This window comes from Phaseolus vulgaris, chromosome 11, assembly GCF_000499845.2.
Source record: "Phaseolus vulgaris cultivar G19833 chromosome 11, P. vulgaris v2.0, whole genome shotgun sequence".
Lineage (NCBI taxonomy): Eukaryota > Viridiplantae > Streptophyta > Magnoliopsida > Fabales > Fabaceae > Phaseolus > Phaseolus vulgaris.
In genome coordinates, this window is record NC_023749.2 from 47,049,699 (window position 1) to 47,077,437 (window position 27,739).

Sequence of the window (27,739 nt, forward strand, 5' to 3'; positions counted from 1 at the left end):
TTTTCTCTACTCTCACACCATTAAACAAATTAAAATATCAGTTATTCTATAATATAGTGAGCTACAAGCATATGCCTATCATATTCAAGTATATATAGTGAGCTACAAGCATAGTTCTAGACACCCAACACTGTTATGTTATGTTGCTACCTTTCTCATTTTCCTTTTCTCTCAATCCTCCTTCATTCATATTCTAGTCATCAATTTCTTTAGAAATCTCATTCAAACTTTCATTATAAAGCCTGAAGATAGGTACTTTTTCTCTTCAAAACTGTTGTAGCTTTTGAATTATCAATTTCTTTTTAGCTTGCATGTGTGTGTGCTAACTACACATCATGGTGAGATTCAACTTGGTCATGCTTTGCTTATCTGTGTTGTTATGTGTTGTTAATGCATTGAACACTGATGGGGTGACTCTTCTGTCACTCCAGAAGCATTGGACATTTGTTCCTCCTTCCATAAACTTGAGTTGGAATGCTTCTGATTCCACTCCATGCTCTTGGTTAGGAGTCCAGTGTGACAATAACTATAATGCAATCTCTCTTAATCTCTCTGAACACTCAATTTCAGGTCTTTTGGGACCTGAAATAGGACACTTGAGTCATTTGCAAACACTTGACTTGGCCTCAAACAACTTCTCAGGGAAAATACCTCCTGAGTTAGGAAATTGTAGTCTGCTTCAGAACCTGGACCTTTCTTATAACAGTATCACAGGAAACATACCTGATAGTTTGAGAAACTTGCATAACTTAGTCTCTTTCAGTGTTAGGTACAATATGCTAACTGGTCAAATTCCTGAGTTCTTGTTTCAACTTCAACACTTGGAAGATCTTTTCCTGAACCGAAACTCTTTGACTGGTTCCATTCCAATGAATGTTGGGAACGGTACACAAATTTTGATGTTGTATCTGGATGGTAATCAGTTGTCAGGAGGGATTCCCCCCTCCATTGGAAACTGCAGTAAATTAGTGGAGCTATATTTGGATTATAACCAGTTGCATAGAGTTCTACCTGAAAGTCTTAACAATCTCCATAGTGTTGTTAGGTTAAGTCTTAGTAATAATAGACTTGAGGGTACCATTCCATTATTTGGTTCTAGCATATGTAAAAGTTTACAGTATTTGGACCTGTCAGTCAATAAATTTAGTGGAGCATACCTTCAACCTTGGGAAATTGCAGTGGATTAGTAGATATTTATGCTTTCAACACAAGTTTAGGAGGCACATCCCATCATCCTTGGGACAACTAAGAGAACTTTCTATTCTTCGCATTGAAAACAATCATTTGTCAGGACAGATACCTTCAGAAATTGGTAATTGTAGGTCATTACAACAGTTGATGTTAAATAACAATGAATTTGAGGGAGAGATTCCAAGTGAATTTGGAAAGCTAAGTCAATTGCAAGATCTCAGACTTCATGTCAACCATTTGACAGGTGGAATTCCAGTAAGCATTTGAAAAATTTCTAGCCTTCAGGAACTGCATGTGTATTACAATAACCTTTCTGGGGAGGAGCCTTCAGAATTGGCAGAACTCAAACAACTGAAAAATCTCACCTTGTATCACAATCAATTCTCTGGAGTCATTCCTCAAAGCTTAGGAATCAATAGCAGTTTAGAGGTGTTGGATATCTCATATAATAACTTCACTGGCAATATCCCACCTAATATCTGCTTTGGACAGCAATTAGTTAGGCTAATCTTGTCTTCAAATCAATTTCAAGGTGGTATACCACCTGACATAGGAAGATGCACAACACTTGTTAGGTTACGGCTTGATGGAAAAAACTTCACTGGACCTTTACCTCATTTTACAAGCAATAGTAGTCTCACCTTCGTGGACTTGAGTAAGAACAATATCAATGGAGCAATTCCATCATGTTTGGGAAACTGCACAAATCTTACCAATGTTATTTTGTCCCACAACAATCTTTTTGGTATCATACCCTTTGAGCTAGGAAACCTTGTGAACCTTCAAACGCTGAACCTTTCTCACAAAAAATTAGTAGGTCCTTTGCCACCTGAGTTGTCAAACTGCAAGAAAATGCAATACTTTGATGCTGGATTCAATTCTCTAAATGGTTCATTCCCATCGAGTTTAAGAACTTGGACAGGGTTGACAACATTAAATTTAAGGGACAATCATTTCACTGGTGGTATCCCAACTTTCTTATCAGAATATGAAGGCCTTTCTGATCTACATCTTGGAGGAAATTATTTTGGAGGCCAAATTCCTAGATCAATTGGTGAGTTGCACAATCTTTTGTATTTGTTGAATCTAAGTGCTAATGAGCTGACAGGTGAAATTCCTCCAGAGATTGGGAAACTGAAATCACTGCAAAGCCTCGATATTTCTCTTAACAACCTGACTGGAAAAATTGAAGTTCTTGAAGATCTATCTTCATTAACTGAACTCAATATTTCATACAATTCTTTTTCTGGTTCTCTTCCAGACACACTGGTGAACTTGCTCCATTCTTCTCCTCTATCATTCATGGGCCTTCCTGGCTTATGTATTAGATGTCTTCCATCGAATTGCTCCAAAAGTAACAGCTTGAAGCCATGTGATGAAAGAAATTCTACACATAAAAAAGGGCTGAGTAAAATTAAAGTTGTGTTGATAGCACTTGGATCTACACTACTTGTAACATTTCTGTTACTTGGTCTTGTTTACAGGCTACACTATAAGCAACATGTGAAGATTTTTCCTGAACAACGGTCATCAACTTTCCTCAAGAAGGTGATGAAGGTTACACAGAACCTAAATGATAGGCATATCATTGGGAGAGGAGCACATGGAGTTATTTACAAAGTTGAATTCGACCAAGACAATGTTTTTGTCATAAAGAAATTTCCCTTTTCAGACAACAATGATCAGATCACTAGCATGACCACAGAGATTAAAACCACTGCGATGATCAGGCACCGAAATCTAGTAAGAATAAAAAAGTTTTGGTTAAGAAAGGACTGTGGTCTAATTCTGTACAAGTACATGGAAAATGGAAGTCTTCATGATGTTCTGCATGAGAAGTATCCACCACCACCTTTAGAGTGGAATGTCCGCTATAAGATTGCAGTTGGAATTGCACATGGACTTGAATATCTTCATCATGATTGTCATCCTTTCATAGTGCACAGAGACATTAAACCAAAGAATATACTTTTGGATTCTGACATGGAGCCTCATATTGCTGATTTTGGCATTGCAAGGCTTCTAGACCATTCCTCTTCATTGCAATCTTTCTTTGTTCCTGGTACAGTTGGGTACATTGCACCAGGTAATTCTTCTAGTACTTTTGTTCATTATGTTTACATTAGTCTCTCTCTTTTAAATATGAATTTTTGTAGGGAATAACACATGTTTGTTTTGGTATGCATCAGAGAATGCTTATGCAGCAATGATAAGTACAAAGTCTGATGTGTATAGTTATGGAGTGTTGTTGCTAGAACTGATAAGCAGAAAGAAGGTGCTAGATGATCCTTTATTTGTGGAAGGAACAGATCTTGTGGAGTGGATCACATTTACCTGGGAAAAAACAAAAGGCATTGATGGAATTGTTGACTCAGGGCTTGAAGAGGAACTTTTGGCTTCAAATTTGAAGGAAGAAGTTGAACAAATGCTTCTTATGGCATTGAGATGTACTAAGAAACATCCAAGTGAGAGACCAACAATGAGAGAAGTGGTTTAAGACATGACAGTTAGATGCAAAAAAAGGTCCTGAAATGAAGAGTAGCCAAATGTTGGCTAGGACATTAATTGTATAAAAAAGAAAAAAAATACTTAAATAGCTCATGAGCACACTTGCTTTATGTATTTATTCAATAATGATTTGTAATGTATAGAAAAAATTGTATGAATGATTTTTTTTAGTTGATTCTTTATGTTTATAAATATATTAAATTCCTTATAAAAAACCAAAAATTTATAGAAGTAATTTATTAGTTCAAATAATAGATTTAAACTTCATCTTGAAGAAGTAATTTTTACAGATTTATTGTCTTCTTACTTTGTTTCTGTCAAAATGCCATTAGATTACAAAAACATAAAATGTGAATATAATTTTATTACAATCTATTATATTGGAACTAAAGATATATATACTATTTACCCTCTCAAAATTGATATGATATCTCTATGAAATAGATAAGTGTATTATTGGTAAAAGATTTTTTTTTCTTCTTTCAAAAACTCTATGTTATTTTGTAGCTCTTAGAGTTTTGGGACATGTTATTGGTCAAAGGAAATAAACTTTAATTATTTTTTTTTTGTAAAGACTTTATGTCACTTTGGAGTTCCTTGAACATGGGAGACCAATATAAAAAGGCAAATGCTCCTGCACCATATCAATTCCAACATACACCCAATCTGGTGTTTAAAATGACAAAAAGGGCCTTTTAACGGAAATAACTTTTAAAAAGAAGGGTGTAAATAAAAATTACTTCTAGAACCTTTTATCTGAAAATATTATGGATTTGGATATCCAGAACACATTTTTGAATTTCAAATTTTTTTATCCAAAATGCATTTTTTATTTTCTGTTCTGAATTTTTTTTATCCGAAATGTACTTTTTATTTTTGAATTATTTTTACTATTCTAGATTTTTAAATTTGGAATAAGGGTAATTTTGAAAATTTTGAAAGATGATTGGGTGTAGGTTCGAATTGATATGGCGCAGGAAGAAATTGCCATATAAAAAATAGGTGGAATACACCTTAGATTAATAAAAGGGAACCCTTAATCCCTTAATTACAATATAGACATCTTGCTTGCTTATGAACATATAGGCTGGTAATCAAACCTAACAAGCAATAGAACCATTATGCAAATCCATATGAACAAAATTCTACTAGTAGTATAAATAGGGGACAATTACAAGGTACGAACTGTTTATGAACACATTTATTATCTCATATTTTCTCTAAGTGATTGGCATGTTGAAGTGTATTTGCATGAATTGAGAGGAAAAAGAGAGAATACTTGGTGGTCAAGAAGGAGGAAGACATTGTTGAAGTTGGTGCTGAATTATTCAAGTGTTATTTGATCGATCTAATCTCTCCTTGAAGAGTTATTGAGGATTGAAAATTTAGATGTGTCTAATGTTTGTTTTTAATTATGATTTGTATGTAAGTTTCTTTCTGGTTAGTTTGATCTTTAATTACTCACAATAAATGTTTTTAGACTTATCTTTGTGACATTATAACTTTAATTTATTTAAAAAAAAATTAATTTATTAAAAAGGTTATTATCTGAAGCTTGAAATGGTATTGAAGGATATTTTAATTGATTATATTATCCATTTAATCAATTAACTTAGAATTATGAGGAATTTGGAAGTTTGTTTTAATATATTAAAGCAATTTTTTAATAGATTAAAAATTTGTTGTGTTTTAAAAATGATTTAACCATCCTATTTTAACATATTAAAATAGTGATTTAATTTATTAGGAGTCATTGGATCATTTGGAAGATGAGGCTACAAGTCAATTGGAGTTATTTTTTTCTTTCGCTTTTTTATATCCTGCTTCATTTAATTGTCCATCTAGTTAGAAAGGTAAGGTTGTGTAACTCTCTTTATTTAAGATGAATGTATCTAATTGAACGATAGTTGAAGATTTTGAATGACATAAAAAGAATCATTGATCTAAATCATCAATAGTTGAAAGTTATATTATATAAGAGATTGTAGAATTTTTATGTGTACTTAACAAAAACACATATAATAAGAGTGCATAAATGTCATATATTGGAGCAACTAGCTCAAGAAAGAGGGATTCAGTAGAACCATATACTCTTTCTCGCAAACAAAGACTAGACTATCTAGCACATAACCAAAGAAAAAATAGCAATTTAGTTTTGTTAGAGTTAAACAGTGTCTAAGTTCAAGAGGGGAGGGGTGAATTGAGCTTATCAAATTTTCGCAAGCACAAACTGTTTTCAGTATATCAGAGGTAAAAGGAACAGATTGATTCTAAATGAAACAGATTTATTTTCCAAATGAATTTAGCACAAACAGAACTTGATCAACAAGATTTAGATCAACCAGCAAGAATAGCAGAGACAAATTGATTAACTTTTACAGCTTACAAAGTTGCGGATTATATCACAGGATTAATCAATTTTACTTAACATAAAGCATCTAGGGGAATGACCAAATGTCAAGTTCAGTCACGACAACCAATTCACACTTTAGCCATATTACAGATTCACATAGCAGCTTGATTTATGTTTAGAAGATTGACATATTTTATCAGGTCCAGAATTAAAAAATTAAATTCAAAAGAACAGATTCCTTTCTTGACAGATTACGTGAAAACTTAGAAATAAGTGCAGGGATGAGGAGAGAAACACAAGAGAATTTTTATACTGGTTCACTCATCAAGAGTTACGTCCAATTCACCTTACTCCAAGGTGGAATCCACTAAAACACATGCAATCAATTACAACATACACAGCAGTTCTTGAACCCTTCAAGAACTTCAACAAACAAGGCTGAAAAACACTATTCATTTATTCAATGACCAGAATTAAACGAGGATATATAGCTCGCAAACGGAGGACAAAAGTTTGTTTATTCGTATAGCACACCTTGCACTCCAAGAAACACTATCAAAGAGGGACTAACACTTACACCTATTACAAGAATGAATAAGGAAGGATTACACCTGAAATTGTGTTGCAAGAACATAAACCAGTTGTTCTATTTGCTTCAAGACAGTACCAACACCTTTATCCAACACAAGGTTCTTCAAGAACAAGCATACATGTATTTTCCTTTGAAAAACCTTTGCAAATCCTTTTTCAATTCTCTTTCTCACTCAAGAAATGTTTTTGTCTCTGTTAAAACTGTGATTGCTCAGCCACCTTCATGTGAGAAGGACATTTTATTTTATAGAGAACAGTTTCTAACCACTTTTCAAAAAGCAGTTTCAGAGCAGTTTTGAAAACAACAGATTAAATCTAAAAACAACAGGTTAAATGTTAACAAAACTGTCAGCTTAGTTTAACTGAAATAACAAACTGAGCTTTACCTTTGGTGCCCTAACAGAATTTCGAAAAGCCTTTCAACAGAGCAAAAAATAAACCTATTGTTTCTCAAGAAAACAAATTTATTTTTGTACTAAATCAAACTTTTTAAGAAACCTTTAAAAAGCTTTTCAAAACCATTTAACCACATCATGTGCTTTAAAAAGCTTCATCCTCAACAAGTTTTATGTGTACCAAACTTCATTGATCCATACCAAACTTCTTAAGCAACTCCTTGCAGTACATTGCTTGATTTATGAAGATTCCATCCTTGAGTTGTTTTACTTGTAGTCCAAGGAAGAAATTCATCTCTCCTAACATTGACATCTCAATTTCACTCTTCATTGCATCAACAAAAGCTTCACACATTTCTTCATTTTTGGATCCAAAGATGATATCATCCACATAAACTTGCACAAGTATAATGTCTTCTCTTTTCTTCTTTATGAACAGAGTTTTATCAGAATTGCCACGGTTATATCCTTGAGAGAGCAGAAACTCACTTAGCCTCTCATACCAATGTCTAGGTGCCTGTTTTAATCCATACAAGGTCTTCTTAAGCTTGTACACATGCTCTGGATTTTTGTAGTCTTCGAATCCTGTAGGCTGAGATACAAACACCTCTCCATTATTGTAACCATTCAAGAATGCACTCTTGACATCCATTTGAAACAACTTGAAGCCTTGTATGCTGGAAAATGCTAAGAGTAATCTGAAAGCTTCAAGACATGCTACTGGTGCATAGGTTTCACCAAAGTCTATTCCCTCTTCTTGGTTGTAGCTTTTGGCAACCAGCCTTGCTTTATTTCTGGTGATGGCTCCATGTTCATCCATTTTGTTCTTGTACACCCATTTGGTTCTTATGATATTCATCTCATGTGTTCTTGGAACCAAGGACCATACTTCATTTATTCAAACTGGTTCAGTTCTTCCTGCATTGTTGTTATCCAATTACTGTCTTATAGTGCTTCTTCCAGACTTTTAGGCTTAATCTGTGAAACAAAGGCCACTGTTCTGCAGAAAATATTAAGTGAATTCCTTGTTGAGACTCCTTTCTCAATTTTCCCAATTACATTATCAAGTGTGAGATCCCTTGGAGTCTTCCATTCTTTAGGCAATCCTGCATTCACAGTAGATTCTTTGACAGTATTTGGATTAGTTGCATCAAACTCACTAGATTGGTTCTTTTGCAAAATGATTCTTAAATCATTCATACCAGGTTCATCCATAACAGGTTTAGACACATTACAATCTATTTCATCAAATACAACATGTATAGATTCTTCTACTGCAAGCAATCTTTTGTTATACACTCTATAAGCTTGTCCATTTATAGCATATCCAATATGTATTCCTTCATCTGATTTAGGATCAAATTTCCCCAAATTATCTTTACCATTATTTAGAACAAAGCATTTGCAGCCAAAAACCCTAAGATGACTAATGTTAGGCTTCCTACCTTTATACAATTCATAGGGAGTTTTCTTAAGAATGGGTCTAATCAAGGTTCTGTTAAGCACATAAGAGGCAGTGTATACTGCATCTGCCCAAAAATATTTAGGTAAACCAGATTCATTTAACATGGTCCTAGCTAACTCCTTTAATGATCTATTCTTCCTTTCAACTACACCATTTTGTTGGGGTGTCCTAGGAGCAGAATAGCTATGTGTGATCCCATGTTTTTCACAATACTTATCAAATTTTGCATTTTGAAACTTTCCCCCATGATCACTACGAATCTGTTTTATTCTATTTTCATTTTCATTATGCAGAACCTTAGCTAGTTTCTTAAAGGCTTTATATGCATCATTTTTAGAAGCAAGAAACAAAGTCCATGTATATCTTGAGAAGTCATCAACAATCACCAAAGCATAGTAATTTCCAGCTAAGTTAGCAGTCCTAGATGGTCCAAACAAGTCCATATGTAAAACATCCAAAGCTTTATTTGTAGAAACCACATCTTTAGATTTAAATGAAGTTCTTATCTGTTTGCCCTTTACACAAGCATCACACAATCTGTTATTTTGAAACCTTATATTTGGTAAACCAGAAACAAGATCTTTAGACTTCAACTTATTCAAGTGATTAGTGTGGATATGAGCTAATCTCCTGTGCCATAGCCAAGATTCATCACTTTTTTATAACAAGCATTCATTTTCAAAATTACTATTCATGATATCTAAGAGATAGATGTTATTTACCCTTCTACCTGGAACAACACCTTACCAGAAGTTTCACCTGAGATTGTACATGTGTTGGTTTCAAAATTAACCTTGTAGCCCTTGTCACATAGTTGGCTAATGCTTAGGAGACTATGCTTTAGTCCCTCCACATATAGGACATTCTCAATCGTGGTTGACTATGCAGTACCAACATCTCCTCTTCCAAGAATTCTTCCAAGAATTCTTCCTCTATTATTATCACCATATGTGACATGTCCTTCAGCTTTCAGTGTTAGACTTGTGAATTGAGCAACATCACCAGTCATGTGTTTTGAACAACCACTATCCAAGTACCACTGATTTTTCCTGTTGTTTCTCTGCAAAACAAAATAGATTTAACACATATGGTACCCCTTTCTAGTCTAGGGTCCAACATGATTAATACCTTTCCTTAGGAAGCCATTTGGCCAATCCTTTGGGAACAAGGTACCTTCTAGCTTTACATGTTCTAGATATATGTCCATTCTTCATAAAGTAAAAGCAAGATGTAGTATGCATGGTATTTAAGCTGTTAAAAGAAGAAAACCATGTTTTGGAAGGAACAAAAAAACTGGACAGCTTTTTCACATTGCTTTTCATTCCAGGATTATATCCTAGACCATTTTTATTAAAAACAGCATTTTGTGAACCCAATAAAACTTCAAGATTTTCTCTTCCTTTGGTGAAATTTGATAGAGTTTTTAGCAGATATTCAACCTGTTTTTCCAGCTTCTTACAATTATCACAGGTTTTTATTGATGCATGCAAACATGTTAATTCAAGGCTAACCAATTCAGTTTTAGCTTGGTGCAGTTCTTCCTCAAGAGCTTTGACCTTAGGTTCAAGTACCCTATTTACTCTATTCAATTTGTTGCAAATGACAGCTAATTTGTTTGCTTCATCACGTGTTTCCTTAAAGACAATTAACAGTTGATCATAATTTTCAGAATCAGTGGAAAAATCACTTACTGAATCAGAGTTAGATTCTTCATCCTTCACCATAAAGCATAGATTTGCATCTTCACTTTCAGTTGAGGAATCACTCGATGAGGATACATCATTTTCTTCCCAAGAGATGTATGCTCTTTTTCCTTTGCTTCTTTCATTCTTCTTGCTTGCTGATTTTTCTTTGTTTTGATTGTTTGGACAATCAACCTTTATATGACCTGGTTTACCACATCCAAAGCAAGTGTAATTAGAAGAGTTTGAATCATTGGATTTAGAATACCTCTTTCTTTGTTGAGTTTTGTCACGGTTTTTCTTTCTAAGAAATCTGCTAAATTTTCTGGTGAGCAGACTCAATGTCTCATCATGTTCAGGATTCTTTTCTTCCTCACTTGTATCATGTACCATGGTAGTTTTCAAGGCAATTCCTTTGGCTCTCTTCTCCACAGTTTCTTGTTCTTTCAATCTTTTCAGCTTTAGTTCATGCTCCATCAGCTTTCCAAAGAGTGCAACAGTGGACATCTTGGATAAATCTCTGGATTCTGAGATTGCTGTTACCTTAGGCTGCCAGCTTCTATCAAGGAATTTCAGAACTTTTATGTTGAGCTCTTCCTTGTCAAACACTTTGCCAAGACCAGTGAGATGATTTACAATATGTGTAAATCGTTTCTGCACATCTGCAATGCTCTCTCCAGATAGCATTCTAAACAGTTCATATTCCTGGAAGAGTGAATGCTTCTTTGCTCATTTCACATCATCTGTGCCTTCATGAATTACCTCCAGTACTTCCAACATCTCCTTAGCTGAGTTGCATTGGGACAATCTAAAGAATTCATCCATATTCAGTGCAGAGGTGATGATGTTCTTGGCTAAGGAGTCATATTGAGCCTTCTTCCTTTCAGTGTCATTCCATTCGGACCAAGGCTTCTTCACAGTCTCTTCTTTGACAACCTGCATAGGTATAAAAGGTCCACTGACCACTGCATCCCAAATACCCATATCAATGGACTCCATGAAAATCTTCATTCTGATTTTCTAGAAAGCATAATTAACACCACCGAACATGGGAGGTCTGTTGATAGATGCTCCTTCAGCAAAAGGCATCTTGAATTCAGACATTTCTGCACACACTTGAGTAACCTACAAGCCCTAGCTCTATGATACCAATTGTTAGAGTTAAACAGTGTCTAAGTTCAAGAGGGGAGGGGTGAATTGAGCTTATCAAATTTTTGCAAGCACAAACTGTTTTCAGTATATCAGAGGTAAAAAGAACATATTGATTCTAAATGAAACATATTGATTTTCCAAATGACTTTAGCACAAACAGAACTTGATCAACAAGATTTAGATCAACCAACAAGAATAACAGAGACAAATTGATTAACTTTTACAGCTTACAAAGTTGCGGATTATATCACAGGATTAATCAATTTTACTTAACATACAACATCTAGGGAAATGACCAAATGTCACAGTTCAGTCAAGACAACCAATACACACTTTAGCCATATTACAGATTCACATAGCAGCTTGATTTATGTTAAGAAGATTGATTAACAAGCTAGAATGGCAAATTTTATCAGGTCCAGAATTAACAGATTTAGATTCAAAAGAACAGATTCCTTTCTTGACAGATTACGTGAAAACTTAGAAATAAGTGCAGGGATGAGGAGAGAAACACAAGAGAATTTTTATACTGGTTCACTCATCAAGAGCTACGTCCAATTCACCTTACTCCAAGGTGGAATCCACTAAAACACATGCAATCAATTACAACATACACAGCAGTTATTGAACCCTTCAAGAACTTCAACAAACAAGGCTGAAAAATACTATTCATTTATTCAATGACCAGAATTAAACGAGGATATATAGCTCGCAAACGGAGGACAAAAATTTGTTTATTCGTATACCACACCTTGCACTCCAAGAAACACTATCAAAGAGTGACTAACACTTACACCTATTACAAGAATGAATAAGGGAAGGATTACACCTGAAATTGTGTTGCAAGAACATAAACCAGTTGTTCTATTTGCTTCAAGACAGTACCAACACCTTTATCCAACACAAGGTTCTTCAAGAACAAGCATACATGTATTTTCCTTTGAAAAACCTTTGCAAATCCTTTTTCAATTCTCTTTCTCACTCAAGAAACGTTTTTGTCTCTGTTAAAACCGTGATTGCTCAGCCCCCTTCATGTGAGAAGGGCATTTTATTTTATAGAGAACAGTTTCTAACCACTTTTCAAAAAGCAGTTTCAGAGCAGTTTTGAAAACAACAGATTAAATCTAAAAACAACAGGTTAAATGTTAACAAAACTGTCAGCTCAACTTAACTGAAATAACAGACTGAGCTTTACCTTTGGTGCCCTAACAGAATTTCGAAAAGCCTTTCAACAGAGTAAAAAATAAACCTATTGTTTCTCAAGAAAACAAATTTATTTATGTACTGAATCGAACTTTTTAAGAAACCTTTAAAAAGCTTTTCAAAACCATTTATCCACATCATGTGCTTGATCTTGCTCCTTGATTTGGCATCTAGGATGAGTCATGTAGCAAAAGACAACCTTGAACACACACAAACCTAAAGTACAAATCATCTAAGTCACATTACAACCTTCAAAGCAAACCAGCTAAAATCTATCAAACATACTAAGGGTAGGCTGAGACAAGCTTCATGCTCAACAAGTTTTACACTAGTTCACCCAAAATCATATACTACATGCAATTCTCCCTCAAGACAACATATTATGAGGTTTCACTAATCAATCAATGATTACAACGACTGCACAAATCACTCTTAGTTGTCACGACTACATAAATCAATTTTAGTAATCCCTTAAGGTATAATTAGGATTGGTTGGCTTACTCGTTGTAATCATTTCATTTTATTAGTGTAACATCTTGAACAAGTTTCTTTAGGTAGATCTCGATGTAGCTCATATGTTTGAGTGAACCAATATTTATTTCTTTTAAAGAAATTAAATTTCTTTATAAAGAAATGAGTTTTAAGTAAAAATTTATAGAAATAATTTGATTAGTTTCATTTAGAAGAAGTAATGATTAAATTATTACTTTTTTTTTCTTACACGTGTTTATTCTCTTCTTACTTTCTTTTTGTCAAGATGCCATAATTTTTTTAAAAAATGTGAATACACTATTAAGTTATTAACTTAGAAGCATATAAGGCGTGAGTATATATTTTTTTCAGCCTATTATATTAGAACTAAAGACATATATACTATTTAACCTCTCAATTTATATGATATTTCTGTCACTACAAAAAAAAATCATGGAATAGAAATCAATTTTAGAGACAAAAAATAATTAGTTTCTATAGTGACTAAATTAGACACCATTTTAGAGATTAAAATATTTGTTGGTTTCTAAATTAGTTTCTATTATTGTTAAATAATTTATAAATTTGTATCCAATTAGCTACCAAGATTTTAGCTACCAGTTATTTAGATTCTAAATTTGATAGCAAAAATCTTGGTAGTTAATAGATATCAGTTTAGAAATCATTTAACAATAATAGAAACTAATTTAAAAATCAAAAGATTTTTTTAGTTTCTAAAATGGTCTCTAATTTAGTGACTATAGCAACTAATTATTTTTCTTTTCTAAAATTAGTTTTTATTTCATGATTTTTTTGTAGTGTATGAAATAGGTTAAAGATTGTTTTTTCTTTCAAAAAAAAATCTACTTTATTTTGTAGCTCTTAGAGTTTGGGACATGTTATGGCTGAAAGGAATAAACTTTAATTTTTTGGTACTATCTCCAAGACCTAGTCAACAATAGGACCACATCATGCAAACCCATGTGGGTAAAAGTCTACCAGTAACTATAAAATATGAATTATTATTACACATTAATTAATTTAAATAGTCAACAGAACATTTTTTTTTCTGTAGTTTTGGACCTTCAAAGTGCATATTCAATATTTATATTATTATTTAAATTATATTAAAATTTAAGGTATAATTAACATAAAATTTTAATGTTTTAGTGTTTTAAATGAAGTAGCTAAGGAATATATATATATATATATATGTAATATGTATGGATTATTGAAGACCAATTTCATATAGAAATTAGGAAATAAAAGGGAAAAACTTAAATATACACGTGAAAAATCATTATTCTTTTATGATGTTCGAAATATAGTATAAGATTAGCCTATGTCAAATATTGAGAACACAGGTTGATTAATATTCTTTCTTTCACAAATTTAAATTGGAGGTTTTGGATGGAGATTAAAATTGACCACAAACAAAAATATAAAATAAATTATGATGTAAATTATCTAAAGACGATTGTCTAATAAATCGTCTACCAACAATTAAACTTTGAATACTAAAAAGTAAATAAAAGTGTGTAAGAGAATTAAACATAAACTTAAAAACTGGAATTAAATTGATAGAAAATAAAATTACAATGAAGAAACAAAAATAGAGTAGGCATTAGACGCTTAAAAGAAAATTTCATTAAATGATTCAAGTATACATGATAAATGAATTGAAACTACAATCTAATTCTATACCAAAAATAAAACATGGATGAATTTGTGTAGTATGAAAATTAAGTGCAGTTGTTAGACCATCTAGTCAACAATTGTCTACCACACTACCAAAGAAAAAATAGTGTCTAATGGAATTGTAAACGACATAAATGTAAACACGAAAAAACAGAGTATGACTAGAATTAAAAAGTGCAATTGAAATTAACTGAATTGAAATGAAATAAGTGCAATAAATTGGAAATGTAAAGTGTAGAAATGTAAACGAATAGAAATTAAAAGAAATTTCAATAAAGAGAAGCAAATTTTACCAAAAAAACACAAAACAAAGAATGGAAATCATGGTCAAGCTTTCTTAATGTAAGAACACAAATATGGATTCCTTGCAAAATAAAGAAAATGCATAATCAATCGATTTGTAGGTTAAAAAAATGATTTTCAATCGAAAATAAAATTTTGAAAAATTTTAAAGAAAAAATTACTCAAATATAAAATCGTCTAACATAGTTTCATATTCTTTGCTACCCATTTGCTAAATTAATCAACTTTCTAATGTAAATTCGTATAACGAAAATTATAAAGAAACATAAAGCACGGATAATAGAAGAGAAGTAATGAGAGAAATAAGAGAGAAAATGAAGAACTTGAATAAACAAAAATGTAAACTAAATAATTTTTAAACAAATTACAAAAGAAAATTTTAAAAATTGAAACATAAAGTTGTCCAACTACCTATTCTCTTATCTCTTCATTTATCCTCTATTTATTATGTTCTAAATTACTATAATTGGATGGGGTTTGCCTAAAACAGAATTTGGTTTCACCGAAAATCTAATTCAACATTGTCCAATATTAGCTTGCCTTAGGCTCCTAGACCGTCTACCACCTTTTGTTAACAAAATTGATAAATTTGATTCTTTAAGCTTAGTTCTCTCAATGATCCACTTATCTTCATTAAGACTCCAAAAGTCAGGAACAAAGATCAACTATCATAGATATTTATAAAAAATTATGATCAAATCAACTAGTTCCAAAGTTTAAGCTAAAAATAAATATTTAAAAAAAAATTATTGCAACTCTTATTTACTAAAAAAAATACAAATTTATACAATAAAATAAAATACACCTCTAGAAGATACAATTAGTCTAGAAAAACATGAAGAACACAAAGTCATCAACGTGTAAAATTGCTTCTTAGAGTCAAGGAAAGATGTTTTACCTTAGTATTTAAATTAATAAATTAATATAATAAGTAAGATGTTTATATTATTGTATTTTAAAGAAATAGAGAGACTCCCTTGACAACTTCTACTTATTTGTCCTAAGGACAATGTTGTTTGCTGATTTTTCTAACTGCATGGTAAACTCAACAAGAATATAAAAACAAATGAGTATTTATTTCTCATACTAAGTGATTACATTTTTTTAAATATCTATGTTTAGTTGTACTCTTATTTATCTTTCTCATCAATATTGTCTTCAAACTTTGTAAAACAATTGATGGGAAACACACAAGTCTAAACATGAACTCGCAATTGATTATGATAATTGTAAGTTTGATTTTAGTACATCATAAACAAACTTACTAACTTATATAATACCTGATTTTAGTAGAATGAAAACTTTGTAATAGATATGAATAATAATTGTAGAGAATGTAAGAGATACTAGGAATTAGGTAATATAAAATGTTGTTTTGATCTTCATGTGATTTTTTTATAAGGGTTGAGACACCCCTCAAATGTCTCTCTTAATTTTAATTTATTTTTTACTGATAAAAAAAACTTATTGTTACTTTATTAAATAATATAACAATTTATGTTATGGGTTAGTTTTAGTTAAGATGAATCATTGTCAAGGAGACATTTTAAAAAATCAAATGGACAAGAATTTAAAACACAAATTTTATTAGTGTTTGTATTTTTATGTATTTTGAGCCAAAAAAATTGTATTTGTATGGAACTAAAAATATAGTGAAGTATTTTCAAGTTTGATTATGTTATATATATTATTATTTTTTGGCTACATTTTATTTTATAAGGGGGAATTAATTACCAAAAAAAAAAATTGCATTAAAAAAATTAACATTATAATAGACATTGATGAACTAACATGGATTCATCGTCTTTCTAAGTAATCAACATAATATACTTTCTATTTTAAAATTGATGTTACACCTTCTAGAATTTATTGGTCCCATATGATCAATGTCTTCCAAATGAAAATAAAACAAAAAAAAAACAAAAAAAAAGGTATATGTGAATTAAAATGCAAAGGTTAATGGCGTCATGTTTAACCTAATTCCTATATTTTTTCTTTTGTAGAAATTTTTATTCCAGAAGAAGTCATTCACACGTTAAATAAGACACTAGTGCAAAAAGATTAAAAGATTACTCCTTATTAAGTGCGGGTTGAAATTTTGTTATTAGATTACTGTTCCATCTTGACGGCCAGATCCAGAGGAATAGTTCTGGAAGCAAGATTGCTATTTATTACTAAAATATTGCTGTAAAAGACGACTTGATTGTGTTAATTTTGTGTCAAAATTCTTCTTATGTTTTTCTATAGATTATAAATAAAACTTTATGTAAATAATTGTAAGCATTACTTATCATTATAAGTTCTTCTTAACCTATGTAGCACGGGTAGTGACACGACACGAATACGGATACAGAGAGATATGTATAATTTCTAAAATATAGGATATAGGGACACAAATCTATATATTATATAATTTGAAAATAAATATTTATGTGCAAAAGTATGTTCCAGATTCTTTGGGGAGCAGGAAGATATTTTTCATCACTGGTTCAAAAGAATTTGTTCTTATTTTTATAATCATAATAAAAATTTATACAATAAATTTGAATTTTTAGTATGTTATTGTATTTATACCTTTTAAAATTGTGTTAGAACCGTATTAGAATTTTTAAAAATCCAACAAATATTTCTTTGAATTGAACATTTCACCGATAAGTATCTTACGAGTGTCGTACGAATGTCGACACGGATACGTGTGTCCGACACAGATACACCATTTAAGAAGAAGTGTCTGAGCCTAATAACTAACGAGATTATTCGAAAGAAAAAAAATCAAAACAAGGAAGGAAAAAAAGAGAAGAGATTAAGGAAAAAAAAAAGGATCGATGTAAATCCTATATTTAATAATAATAAACTTTGGTATAAACTAAACATAGTTTAAATTATTTTTTGTATAAGTTAAAATGACTTTTTACTAATTAGCATGATTTTTTTTTCATTACATAAAATAAATCCAGAGATAATCTTTTAAACATAAATATATTTTAAGGGTTTTCTTTTTTATTAACAAAATAGATACAGTATAGAAGTTCCTACAAGTGTTTTTTTTTAAAACTCACTTTTTGGCTATTTCTTTAATAAGTTAAGATGTTTTTAAAAATTAAGAAATTAACACTAAAAATTTGAGTCAGTGACTATATATTTTATAAACCTAATTTATAGAAAACTTGTCTTATTTATAAGAAGTTGGCCAAAAGGTGTTTACATCATTAATAACAATAGAGTAATTATGGCAGAGGAGGGTTAAGGGTTTGAAGGAAAAGTTTTCTGAAGTCTGTGAGAGACCGTGATAACCAAACTATTATGTTTAGCATTTAAATGATATGTTAGATTAGTCAAATTATAATTTAGTTTGTTCATGAAACATTTTTCTAAAAAAAATCCTTTTTTTCTTGTTCTCTATATATACATGTACTATAAACATTTCAAGTATGAAAGGTTTCATCCTCTAACCATTTTTTTTTTTTACTTTCTATTCTTGGTATGTTTTTTTTATTTGTCGGATTTACAATAGATTTTTCATCTAGGCCCCTACCTCCTTAGCTTAGCTTTGCCCTCCATTTGGTGACAAATGTTATCTCAATATTCACTTCATTTGTAAACAAAAATAGGTATTCATTCCTTCAAGTTATTTTTGTTTTAAATCTTTTAAAGGAAATCATTCTAAGTTTTGCTCTATGTGTGTAGGAATAAACTAGATGTTTTAATCCTTACATAACATTTTTTATAGTACTTGTTAGAAAATTTAACCTTCTATATAAAACTTAAATTAATCATTCTTACAATACCAATCACTATTACACAAGGTGTTATATATATACCTGTATGGATGATGGGGCCTAGGTAATATTTATCCATTGGTTCACAATTCGTTGTCGTGCTGGTAGTCTCCTAATTCTTCGAAAATTTTTCTCTCGCTACGTGTGTGCTCCGCCGGTCGGGGTACCTGTGATTGCACCTCGACGCTCAAGTCAGTGCTAGTATTATAGTTTATCCTCTCAGGATATGAAAAACATACATTTTCCCCCTTTCAAAATCCTATTTATAGGTTGACCTGGGTCCCCACTTGTGTGGGTTAGGTAATCAGTTCACTCAGACGTGTGTAGTGGTCCTCAGAACGCATAGTGATCTCCTGATATCATAGGCATGTGTCAAGAAGTATGTCTTTGACCTATTCAACGCCAATTACAATTGCTTCTTTACTTATTATATGTTTATTATATTATAAATGTGATTTGACTTGGTCGATGTTCGACCGTCAATAAATATATATATATATATATATTATTTCTATTTTTTGGTTGAGTCTATTTTCCGACAACTATATTTAATATTCTTGTATTAGTAATACTGTTCAAGACTTATATTTTATAATATTTCAGCGTTGCAAACTGTCGTATATTATAATTTATTTGGTTGAAAAGTGATGAATTTTTGCCACTTGTATTGCTATCAAGGAGTAGTTCCTTTATGTGCCAATTGCTATAATTTTGTTACTTTTCTTCTTCTTCGTTAATTGCCCTTCCAATCCTTTTTAAATACGTACGTCACCTGAAAATAAAATTTCAAACTAAAAAGATTCAAAACATAACATCATGAGACTGTCATCTAACTCACCAACACAGAAACTTAAATCTGAAACGTGTAGATCTTGCAACTGCATTACATAAATTATAATATATTTTATATATTACTCTCCAAGTGCATACAATTTTTACACCTTTTACAAGTATAAAATCTCCCTGCACCAAAAAGAAAAATAAAAATAAAAATAATATTAGACCTCAAAAAAAGAGAAATAGAATATTCTTATTATTACAAGGTTTTAACATCATTTTAACAATAACTTATTTTAAAAGTGCAATAAAAATTTGGTAAAGAAAAACTACTATCGGACTCCATTAGTTAACATATGGGTGGAAAGAAAAGAGTGTAAAATAAATTTCATATTTTTTATTAAAATACTGGTATCTCCAATATTTTTTAGTTTTTAATCCCAATATCTAATTAATTTAATTTTGAAAGTAACTTTTTTATTTGAATACAATTTTTATTTTCAATCCCATATATTTACAAACATAATAACACATAATTACTTAATTGATATTAGAAAAAAAAATTGAATCTCATAACTAAATTCACATATTTAACATAAACAAATTTATGAGGGTACAACAAATTATTTAAACAAATAGTAAATTATACAACGAGAGTGAAAAGATAACTTAAAGAAAAATAAGGTAAGAATGAAAAGAAAATAAAAAAGTGTATGAATTACATACTCCTAACACAAGTTGGAGTTTTTATTTTGCAGATCAAGAAGATCAGAATACTGAATAAATGTATCTTTATTTCATACAATATATATAAAAATGGATGATAGCTCCACCATATTGTTTAATCTTGAAACTAATCATCCTTTTTCTGGAAAACTACAGGAAGAGCAGAACCATCCAAGGCAAACAAAATGGTTCCATTCTCACGCACAATCCCACCAGTTCCACAAATGAATCTGCAAGTGGGGCAAACTTCTGTAGGGCACCATCTGATGTTATAGATGCTCGCGTTCTGCGTTTCCTCGATTCTGAAATAGTTTCCAGCACTGTGTGTTCCGTCATCAAGACCAGTGACGATAACCCTTCTTCCAATGCTCGTGTCATTCTCACCCAACTTCCATGCAGTGGACTGCACACACGTCGAAGAAACTTCAACGAACTCCACTTTCAAGTCCCTATCCACCCTCACTTCATCGTCATCTTCCTCTCGGGCAAAAGGGGTGAATCTCACAGGGTACCCCTGTGGCAAGTCAGTGTTTTCAAGACCAACATGCAAAGGGCACGACTGGTTCCTGTTGATCAAGGTGAAACGTCCTCCGTTGTCTGTTATGGCTGGCCTGATGAAGTACTCCTCGTCGCTTTCAAGAGGGTCACCGTGTGTGTCCATCACATAGCGGTTGTTGGATTGGGAGAGCGTTGGTGTGGCCACCAAAAGCCACAACGCGAGAGAGAGGGAAGCGAACAGCTTCATCGACATGGTGACACTTTGGTCTCAGAATAGTGTGGTTTAAGGTTTGTGTGGTTTTGCAATGGTGTGTGTGGTTTTTAAGGTTGCAGGAGGAAGGTATTTATAGGATATGGTATAGAGGGTTGTTGGAACAAAAGTGGAACATGATTTATCCAACACGTTGCTTGTACCTTAAGGATGTGATACGTAGCAAGACAAAGGTTGAATCTGGGATGAGTTACATAAATTTCCATGATCAAACTTTGATTTCTATATATTTTGTGGAATTTCATTACACCGCCAAATGGAAATTTTGTTTTGTGGAATTTCAACATGTTTTGTAAAACTAGGATACTTGTGGTTTAATGTATATTTTATTTTATTTCAAAACTTTTTTTCTTAATATATGGTGCTGATATATTAATCTTCTGAAATTACTAGATCTAACTCACCCATATAATTATGGATTTGTGTACATGCAAGTTGATTGGTATAAATTATAAAAGTACTGAAAAAGAATCTAGAAAGTCTTTTGTAATTTTTTATCTCAAATTTGAATATCTTATTAAGAACAAGGTTTTCAGATGGAGGTGTAACAATTACAAAAACTTAAAATTAAAAATAATGATTTATTATTTATCACAAAGTAAATAAATAAATATACTATAAAAATAAAATAATATATGATACTATTAAAATCATGAATTAAAATATTTAGTCAAAATTCAGTTTACACAATAAAAGGTTAAAAACATTGATGAGGGTTATGAGACGAGACAGTCAACCTGCACTTGTCTCACTTGAGGTACGAATTACATGAAACAAACTTAAATATATATATATATATATATATATATATATCATAATAGAATTTTTTTTATCACAATAATAAATAAAAAAAATTAAAAAATAAAACACTTTGAACTGTTTCAATCCATTTACAACAAAACTTATCAGACACAAACTAAAGTAAAAAAATGGGGCAATTTAAAATCATTATTACTAATTTGGACAATTTTATTTTATTTTATAAATTTGGGTTAAGTCGTGGGGATAAAACCCATTTTAAATGAGAACCCGTAATTATGACAAACGAGTTTGTTAACAAAGAAGAAGTTGTGTGCATAATACACAATTTTTTGTACAATCTATGTTGAAATTGTGTAGCATCTGTACAACTTTGTTAATTAACTAAAGTTGTGCATGAATGACACAACTTCAATCTTGGTACCCAAAGCGGGTTGGCCATGCAACATGAGCAACGTAGTCCTCGTATGTAAGACATTGAAATGGCTTGGGAACACCAGTGGACATGTGAAAAGAAAGTCCTTGCATTATGTCCATGAGCATGGTGATGACCCTTTAATTTGTTGCAATTTCAACTATAATATATCCATGTCTTGTGGTGGTGGTGGTCGAAGGAAGCTTCTAGCTTGTGGCTAGGGTTAATCTATCTCATTCACAAAATGTACATATTAAACGTTTTATAAAATAGGGTTGACCATAGGGCTTGCCATATGGTGGATTCACTTGAAAACATAAAATTACACAGTAGAGTGATGAGGGTCAGAAATCCCTAAAGTTCTTGTGAGGCCAGTACAAACTCCTATATTCAATGAGAGATGAAGTTCTTAATGTTGATGGAGAAGGTGTCCTAAGTTGCATAGATGAACTTTGCAATCTTAGTGATAATGTTAAAACTGTGAAAGGTAGGATCAAAGTTGATAAGGATGAAACTCATCCAAATTTTTGAAAGATTATTAAAATGGTCTCTAAATATGCAATGGAATGACATTCTCCCATCCTCCGTATTCAAAATCATGACCCCTCACGCATAATGTCTTCTTTAGGGTCTAAATGGGACAAGGATGGTGAAGTCATTCATCATACTTTGATATACAACTTGGAACAAACTATGTAGTCTCCAAATATGCATTTATGTCCAATGCATCATACTAGATATAACTTCACAGACAAAGCTTGTTCAAAGCAGTGACTCAAACTCTCTATCTTCCTTTATCACCCTCTCATGGTATATGTTATCACAAGATTCTCTCACCAAGATCTCACTAAAAGGGGTGTCAGGCTTTCCCATCTTATTTCATTTTCTCCCCTCCAATTTTGAGGTGAACCACTCATATTTACCTTCCTAGAGTTTCACCTTCCTCTACAGTATGACTTCCTATTTTTTATTTTTTTTTCGTAATGAACTTGGTAATGCGAAGAGTGAAAGATGTGTCCATCAATGGGAATGTTTTCATTATCCTGACCATTACCACTTATCATGGAGTTCCCTCTCAAAGAAATTCATTTTCTTTTAACAACATTGACAAAGTTGATAAATCCTTTAATAATCTTTGTTCTTGTCATATGTTAAAAACTAATATTAATGTTAAAAAGTCAATGCATTACTATATTTTAAAAAATTATAAGATTTAAATTAAAATAACAAAAGGTGTTTAAGTGAAATCTCACTCACCTGAATTGACACTTGTTTAAGCGAGATTGATCAAGCAAGTCTATGTTTGCTTAAAGCACATCACGTTTAAGAAAAACACACACTAGTACAAAATTTGAAAACAACGACCATTTATTTAGTGCGGCTTTGCGTTTAAACGCATTTGTAAAAAACGCGGTGGCATTTTTGTAATTAAATTGATTTACAAATGCGGTTCTAGGGTAAGACCGCATTTGTAAATCAATTAAAATGAATTACAACTACAGTCATAGTAAAGACCGCATTTGTAATTCATTCTGAATTGAATTACAACTGTTCGTATAAGTGATGAGTACGAAAGGGGAGTAGAGGAATTTATACAATTTGCGCAGCGTAACGCGATTATTAGTGGTCATGATGGAGCAAAGATCAGGTGTCCGTGCGTTAACTGTTTGAATGGAAGGATACTGGATGTGAATATCATGAGGGAACACCTGCTATGTGATGGGTTTCTTCGATCTTATACAACTTGGACATGGCATGGTGAATTATTAAATTTACCACGTGTTTCCGTAACTGAAGAATATGTGGGTTCTACCATGGATGAAGCAGTACACGATGATGGAGATGATGATCGATTGGAGGACATGATTCGTGATGTGGGAGCTGAGTGTTTTGCAAAAGCGCATGGATATGAAAGTATGTCAAAAGATGCAGAGACTCCTTTGTATCCTGGATCAACTAACTTCACACGGTTGTCGGTGGTGTTAAGATTGATGAATTTGAAGGCAATAAACGGATGGACTGATAAAAGCTTCACGGAATTGCTCCAGCTGTTGAAGGATATGCTTCCAGAGGGAAATAGTCTACCTAATCGTAATTATGAGGCAAAAAAGATTTTTTGTCCAATGGGTATGGAGTACAAAAAGATACATGCATGTCCTAATGATTGTATATTATACCGGAAAGATTTTGAATTGTTGAAAAGTTGTCCGAGGTGTGGGTTATCACGTTATAAGTTGAAACAAAAAGATGATGATTCTATTGATGACATGGAAAAGCATGGACCCCCAATGAAGGTTATGTGGTATCTTCCCATTATTCCAAGGATGAAGCGTTTGTTTGCAAACCTAGACGATGCTAAGAATCTTAGATGGCATGCAGATGAGAGGAAATGCGATGGCATGTACCGACATCCAGCTGATTCTATTCAATGGAAGAAATTTGATGATGACTTTCCAGAATTTGGTAAAGAATCAAGAAATATCCGACTTGGTTTAGCTACAGACGGAATGAATCCGTTTGGTAATATGAGTACAAATCACAGTTCATGGTCTGTATTACTAGTTATTTCCAACTTACCTCCTGGATTGTGCATGAAGCGAAAATACATGATGTTGTCTATGATGATATCCGGTCCGAAACAACCAGGGAATGATATTGATGTTTATCTAAGTCCCCTAATTGAAGATTTGAAGTTAATGTGGGACCAGGGTGTCGAAGTATTTGACGGATTTGCTAATGAAACTTTCAAGCTTCATGCCATGTTATTTTGCACCATCAATGACTTTCCGGGATATGGTAACTTATCAGGTTATAGTGTTAAGGGTCACAAAGCGTGTCCAATATGCGAAGAAGACACTGCTTCTCAACAATTGAAACATGGAAGGAAAACAGTATATCTTCGGCATCGGAGGTTTCTTAGAAGTCATCATCCTTACCGGAGGTTGAAAAAAGCCTTTAATGGACACCAAGAGGGTAGGGGTCCACCAACTCCATTAACCGGTGTTGAGGTTTACGAAAAGGTAAATAACATAGACCACACCTTCGGCAAGTCCAAAAAAAAGTCATCTGTGACAAATATTTGGAAGAAGAAATCAATCTTCTTTGATCTTCCGTACTGGTCGAGGTTAGAAGTCAGACATTGTATAGATGTAATGCATGTTGAGAAGAATGTGTGTGATAGCTTAATTGGTACACTTCTTAACATTAACGGGAAGACGAAGGATGGTCTAAATGCTCGTTTAGATTTGATTGAGATGAACATACGCGGCGAGTTGGCACCCATACAAATGGGTAAGCGTACATATTTGCCCCCAGCCTGTTACACAATGTCAAAAGATGAAAAAATTAGTTTTTGTTAATGTCTAAAGGGTGTGAAAGTGCCACAAGGACATTCCTCAAATGTGAAGAGTCTAGTGTCAATGCAAGATTTGAAGTTAATTGGGTTGAAGTCTCATGATTGTCACATCTTGATACAACAGTTGTTGCCGGTAGCTATCCGTGGGATCTTACCAAAAAATGTTAGACACACCATAACCCGTTTGTGCTCATTCTTCTCTTCCATCTGTTGTAAAGTCATTGATCCCTCAAAACTAGATGAACTTCAAAATGAAATTGTTGTTATCTTGTGTGAATTGGAAATGTTTTTTCCTCCGTCTTTTTTTGACATCATGGTTCATCTAGTGGTGCATCTGGTAAGAGAGGTTAGATTGTGTGGACCAGTGTACTTAAGATGGATGTATCCTGTTGAGCGGTATATGAAAATTTTGAAAGGTTATGTGAAAAATCATTATCGTCCAGAGGCTTCAATAATTGAAAGGTACATAGCTGAAGAAAGTATTCAATTTTGTTCAGAGTACATGACAAAAGCAAATCCAATAGGTGTTCCAGCTAATTCATGGCACCACAGGCGTTCTACAAGTAAATGTTTACGTGGTGTGAATATTGTAAGCAAATCTCGATCAGAAGTCTTGCAAGCACATTTGTACATATTGAATAACACAGATGAAGTTGTACCTTACATAGAAGCTCACAAAGCCATTGTGAAGGCAGATAACCCAAGACAAGCAGAGAAATGGGTCTTGATGGAACATAATATAACTTTCATGCCTTGGTTTAAAGATGAGGTGTTCAAGGATTCAACGACATCAGAGACCTTGACCTGGTTGGTTGTTGGATTGAAGTTTGATGTCATCTCATGTACAGCATACGAAGTGAATAATTGTATATTTTACACGAAGGCCATGGATGAAAAGAGTACAGTTCAAAATTCTGGTGTTACTCTTGAAGCCGAGTCAATGCAGTTTTCGACTTCGAAACATACAAATCCAGTACTTGGATCAATGGCATACTATGGTTTATAGAAGAGATATGGGAGATTGACTACACTAAGTTTTCCGTTCCAGTTTTCAAGTGTAAATGGGTTGACAATAAAAGTGGGGTTAAAATTGATGATTCAGGATTCACACTAGTGGACTTTCGAAAGATAGGGTATCGAGATGAGCCATTTATAATGGTTCAACAAGCATCTCAAGTTTTCTACGTGAAAGATCCTACGTCAGAACATTGGTATGTCGTTTTACACGGCAAAAAACAAGGGGAGACCATAGATGATATTGAAAATGGTGACCCCTGTTCATTCACACCAAAGATAATTAATAAAGATGACGATGTAGTTGGTGATATACATGCAACCCGTAAAGACCACAGTGAAGGAATTTACATATAAACTTTCAACCCCCATGCAACCTGTAAATAAGCATTTTAGATTTACATTTTTATGTATTATTTTTAGAAGATTTTAATTCGATGCAGATTAACTAATGTTTGTTACCTAATTTTTTTAACAGAGACATGGATGACGATCAGACCCCACTCAAACCTCGATCCGGACGAGGCAGCAGAGGACCTACTAGATTGAAGCGTCTCGCATTGAGACGTGCTGCTGGTGAGAAGACACGTGTTGACATTGACGTTAACACTGGAGTGGCTTTTGATCCTAAGGCAGATGAGTTTATGAGCTATCTTGAAGTTGTTTCTCGTGAGAGGCTCTCCATTCTGATTAATTCATGGGATGAGGTGTCAGAGGTCGACCGTAACATGATCTGGGAGGATGTTCTGGTAAGCTTTACATTTTGATATAATGCTTTTTAATATTCATTGATTAATTTTAATTTGCTGATGTTATTTTGCAGGCAAACTTTGAAATTCCTGATGTGGAACCGCTTCGATCAAAGATTATATCCAATATCGGACTCAAATTCCATACCTTTAAGTCAAGACTGACTTCGAGATACATTTTTGGCGACCTTAAAGACGAAAATCCATGTTTAAAGTACAAACATATTGATGAAGAGACATGGCGTCTTTTTAGAGAAAGCCGTGAAAATGAGGCTTGGATGGTAAGTGAAGTAACTTTTTTGTTTATATAACATTAATAAGTTTATCTTATTTACTTCAGTTTGTTTATTTCAATTATGACAGGATCGTCGGAAGAAAGCTCAA

At 32.6% G+C, this 27,739-nt stretch overlaps 1 protein-coding gene and 1 pseudogene across 1 annotated transcript; one reads left to right on the top strand and one right to left on the bottom strand.

The window, feature by feature from the left end:
• Positions 1–205: 205 nt before the first annotated feature.
• LOC137810546 (receptor-like protein kinase) lies at positions 206–3,865 on the top strand (annotated as a pseudogene).
• Positions 3,866–20,259: 16,394 nt separating this feature from the next.
• On the bottom strand, positions 20,260–21,120 carry LOC137829915 (kunitz type trypsin inhibitor 104-like). Its single transcript, XM_068636942.1, has one exon. It carries the CDS (start codon positions 21,043–21,045, stop codon positions 20,422–20,424), a length of 624 nt encoding a protein of 207 aa, XP_068493043.1. The 5' UTR covers positions 21,046–21,120; the 3' UTR covers positions 20,260–20,421.
• Positions 21,121–27,739: the final 6,619 nt, after the last annotated feature.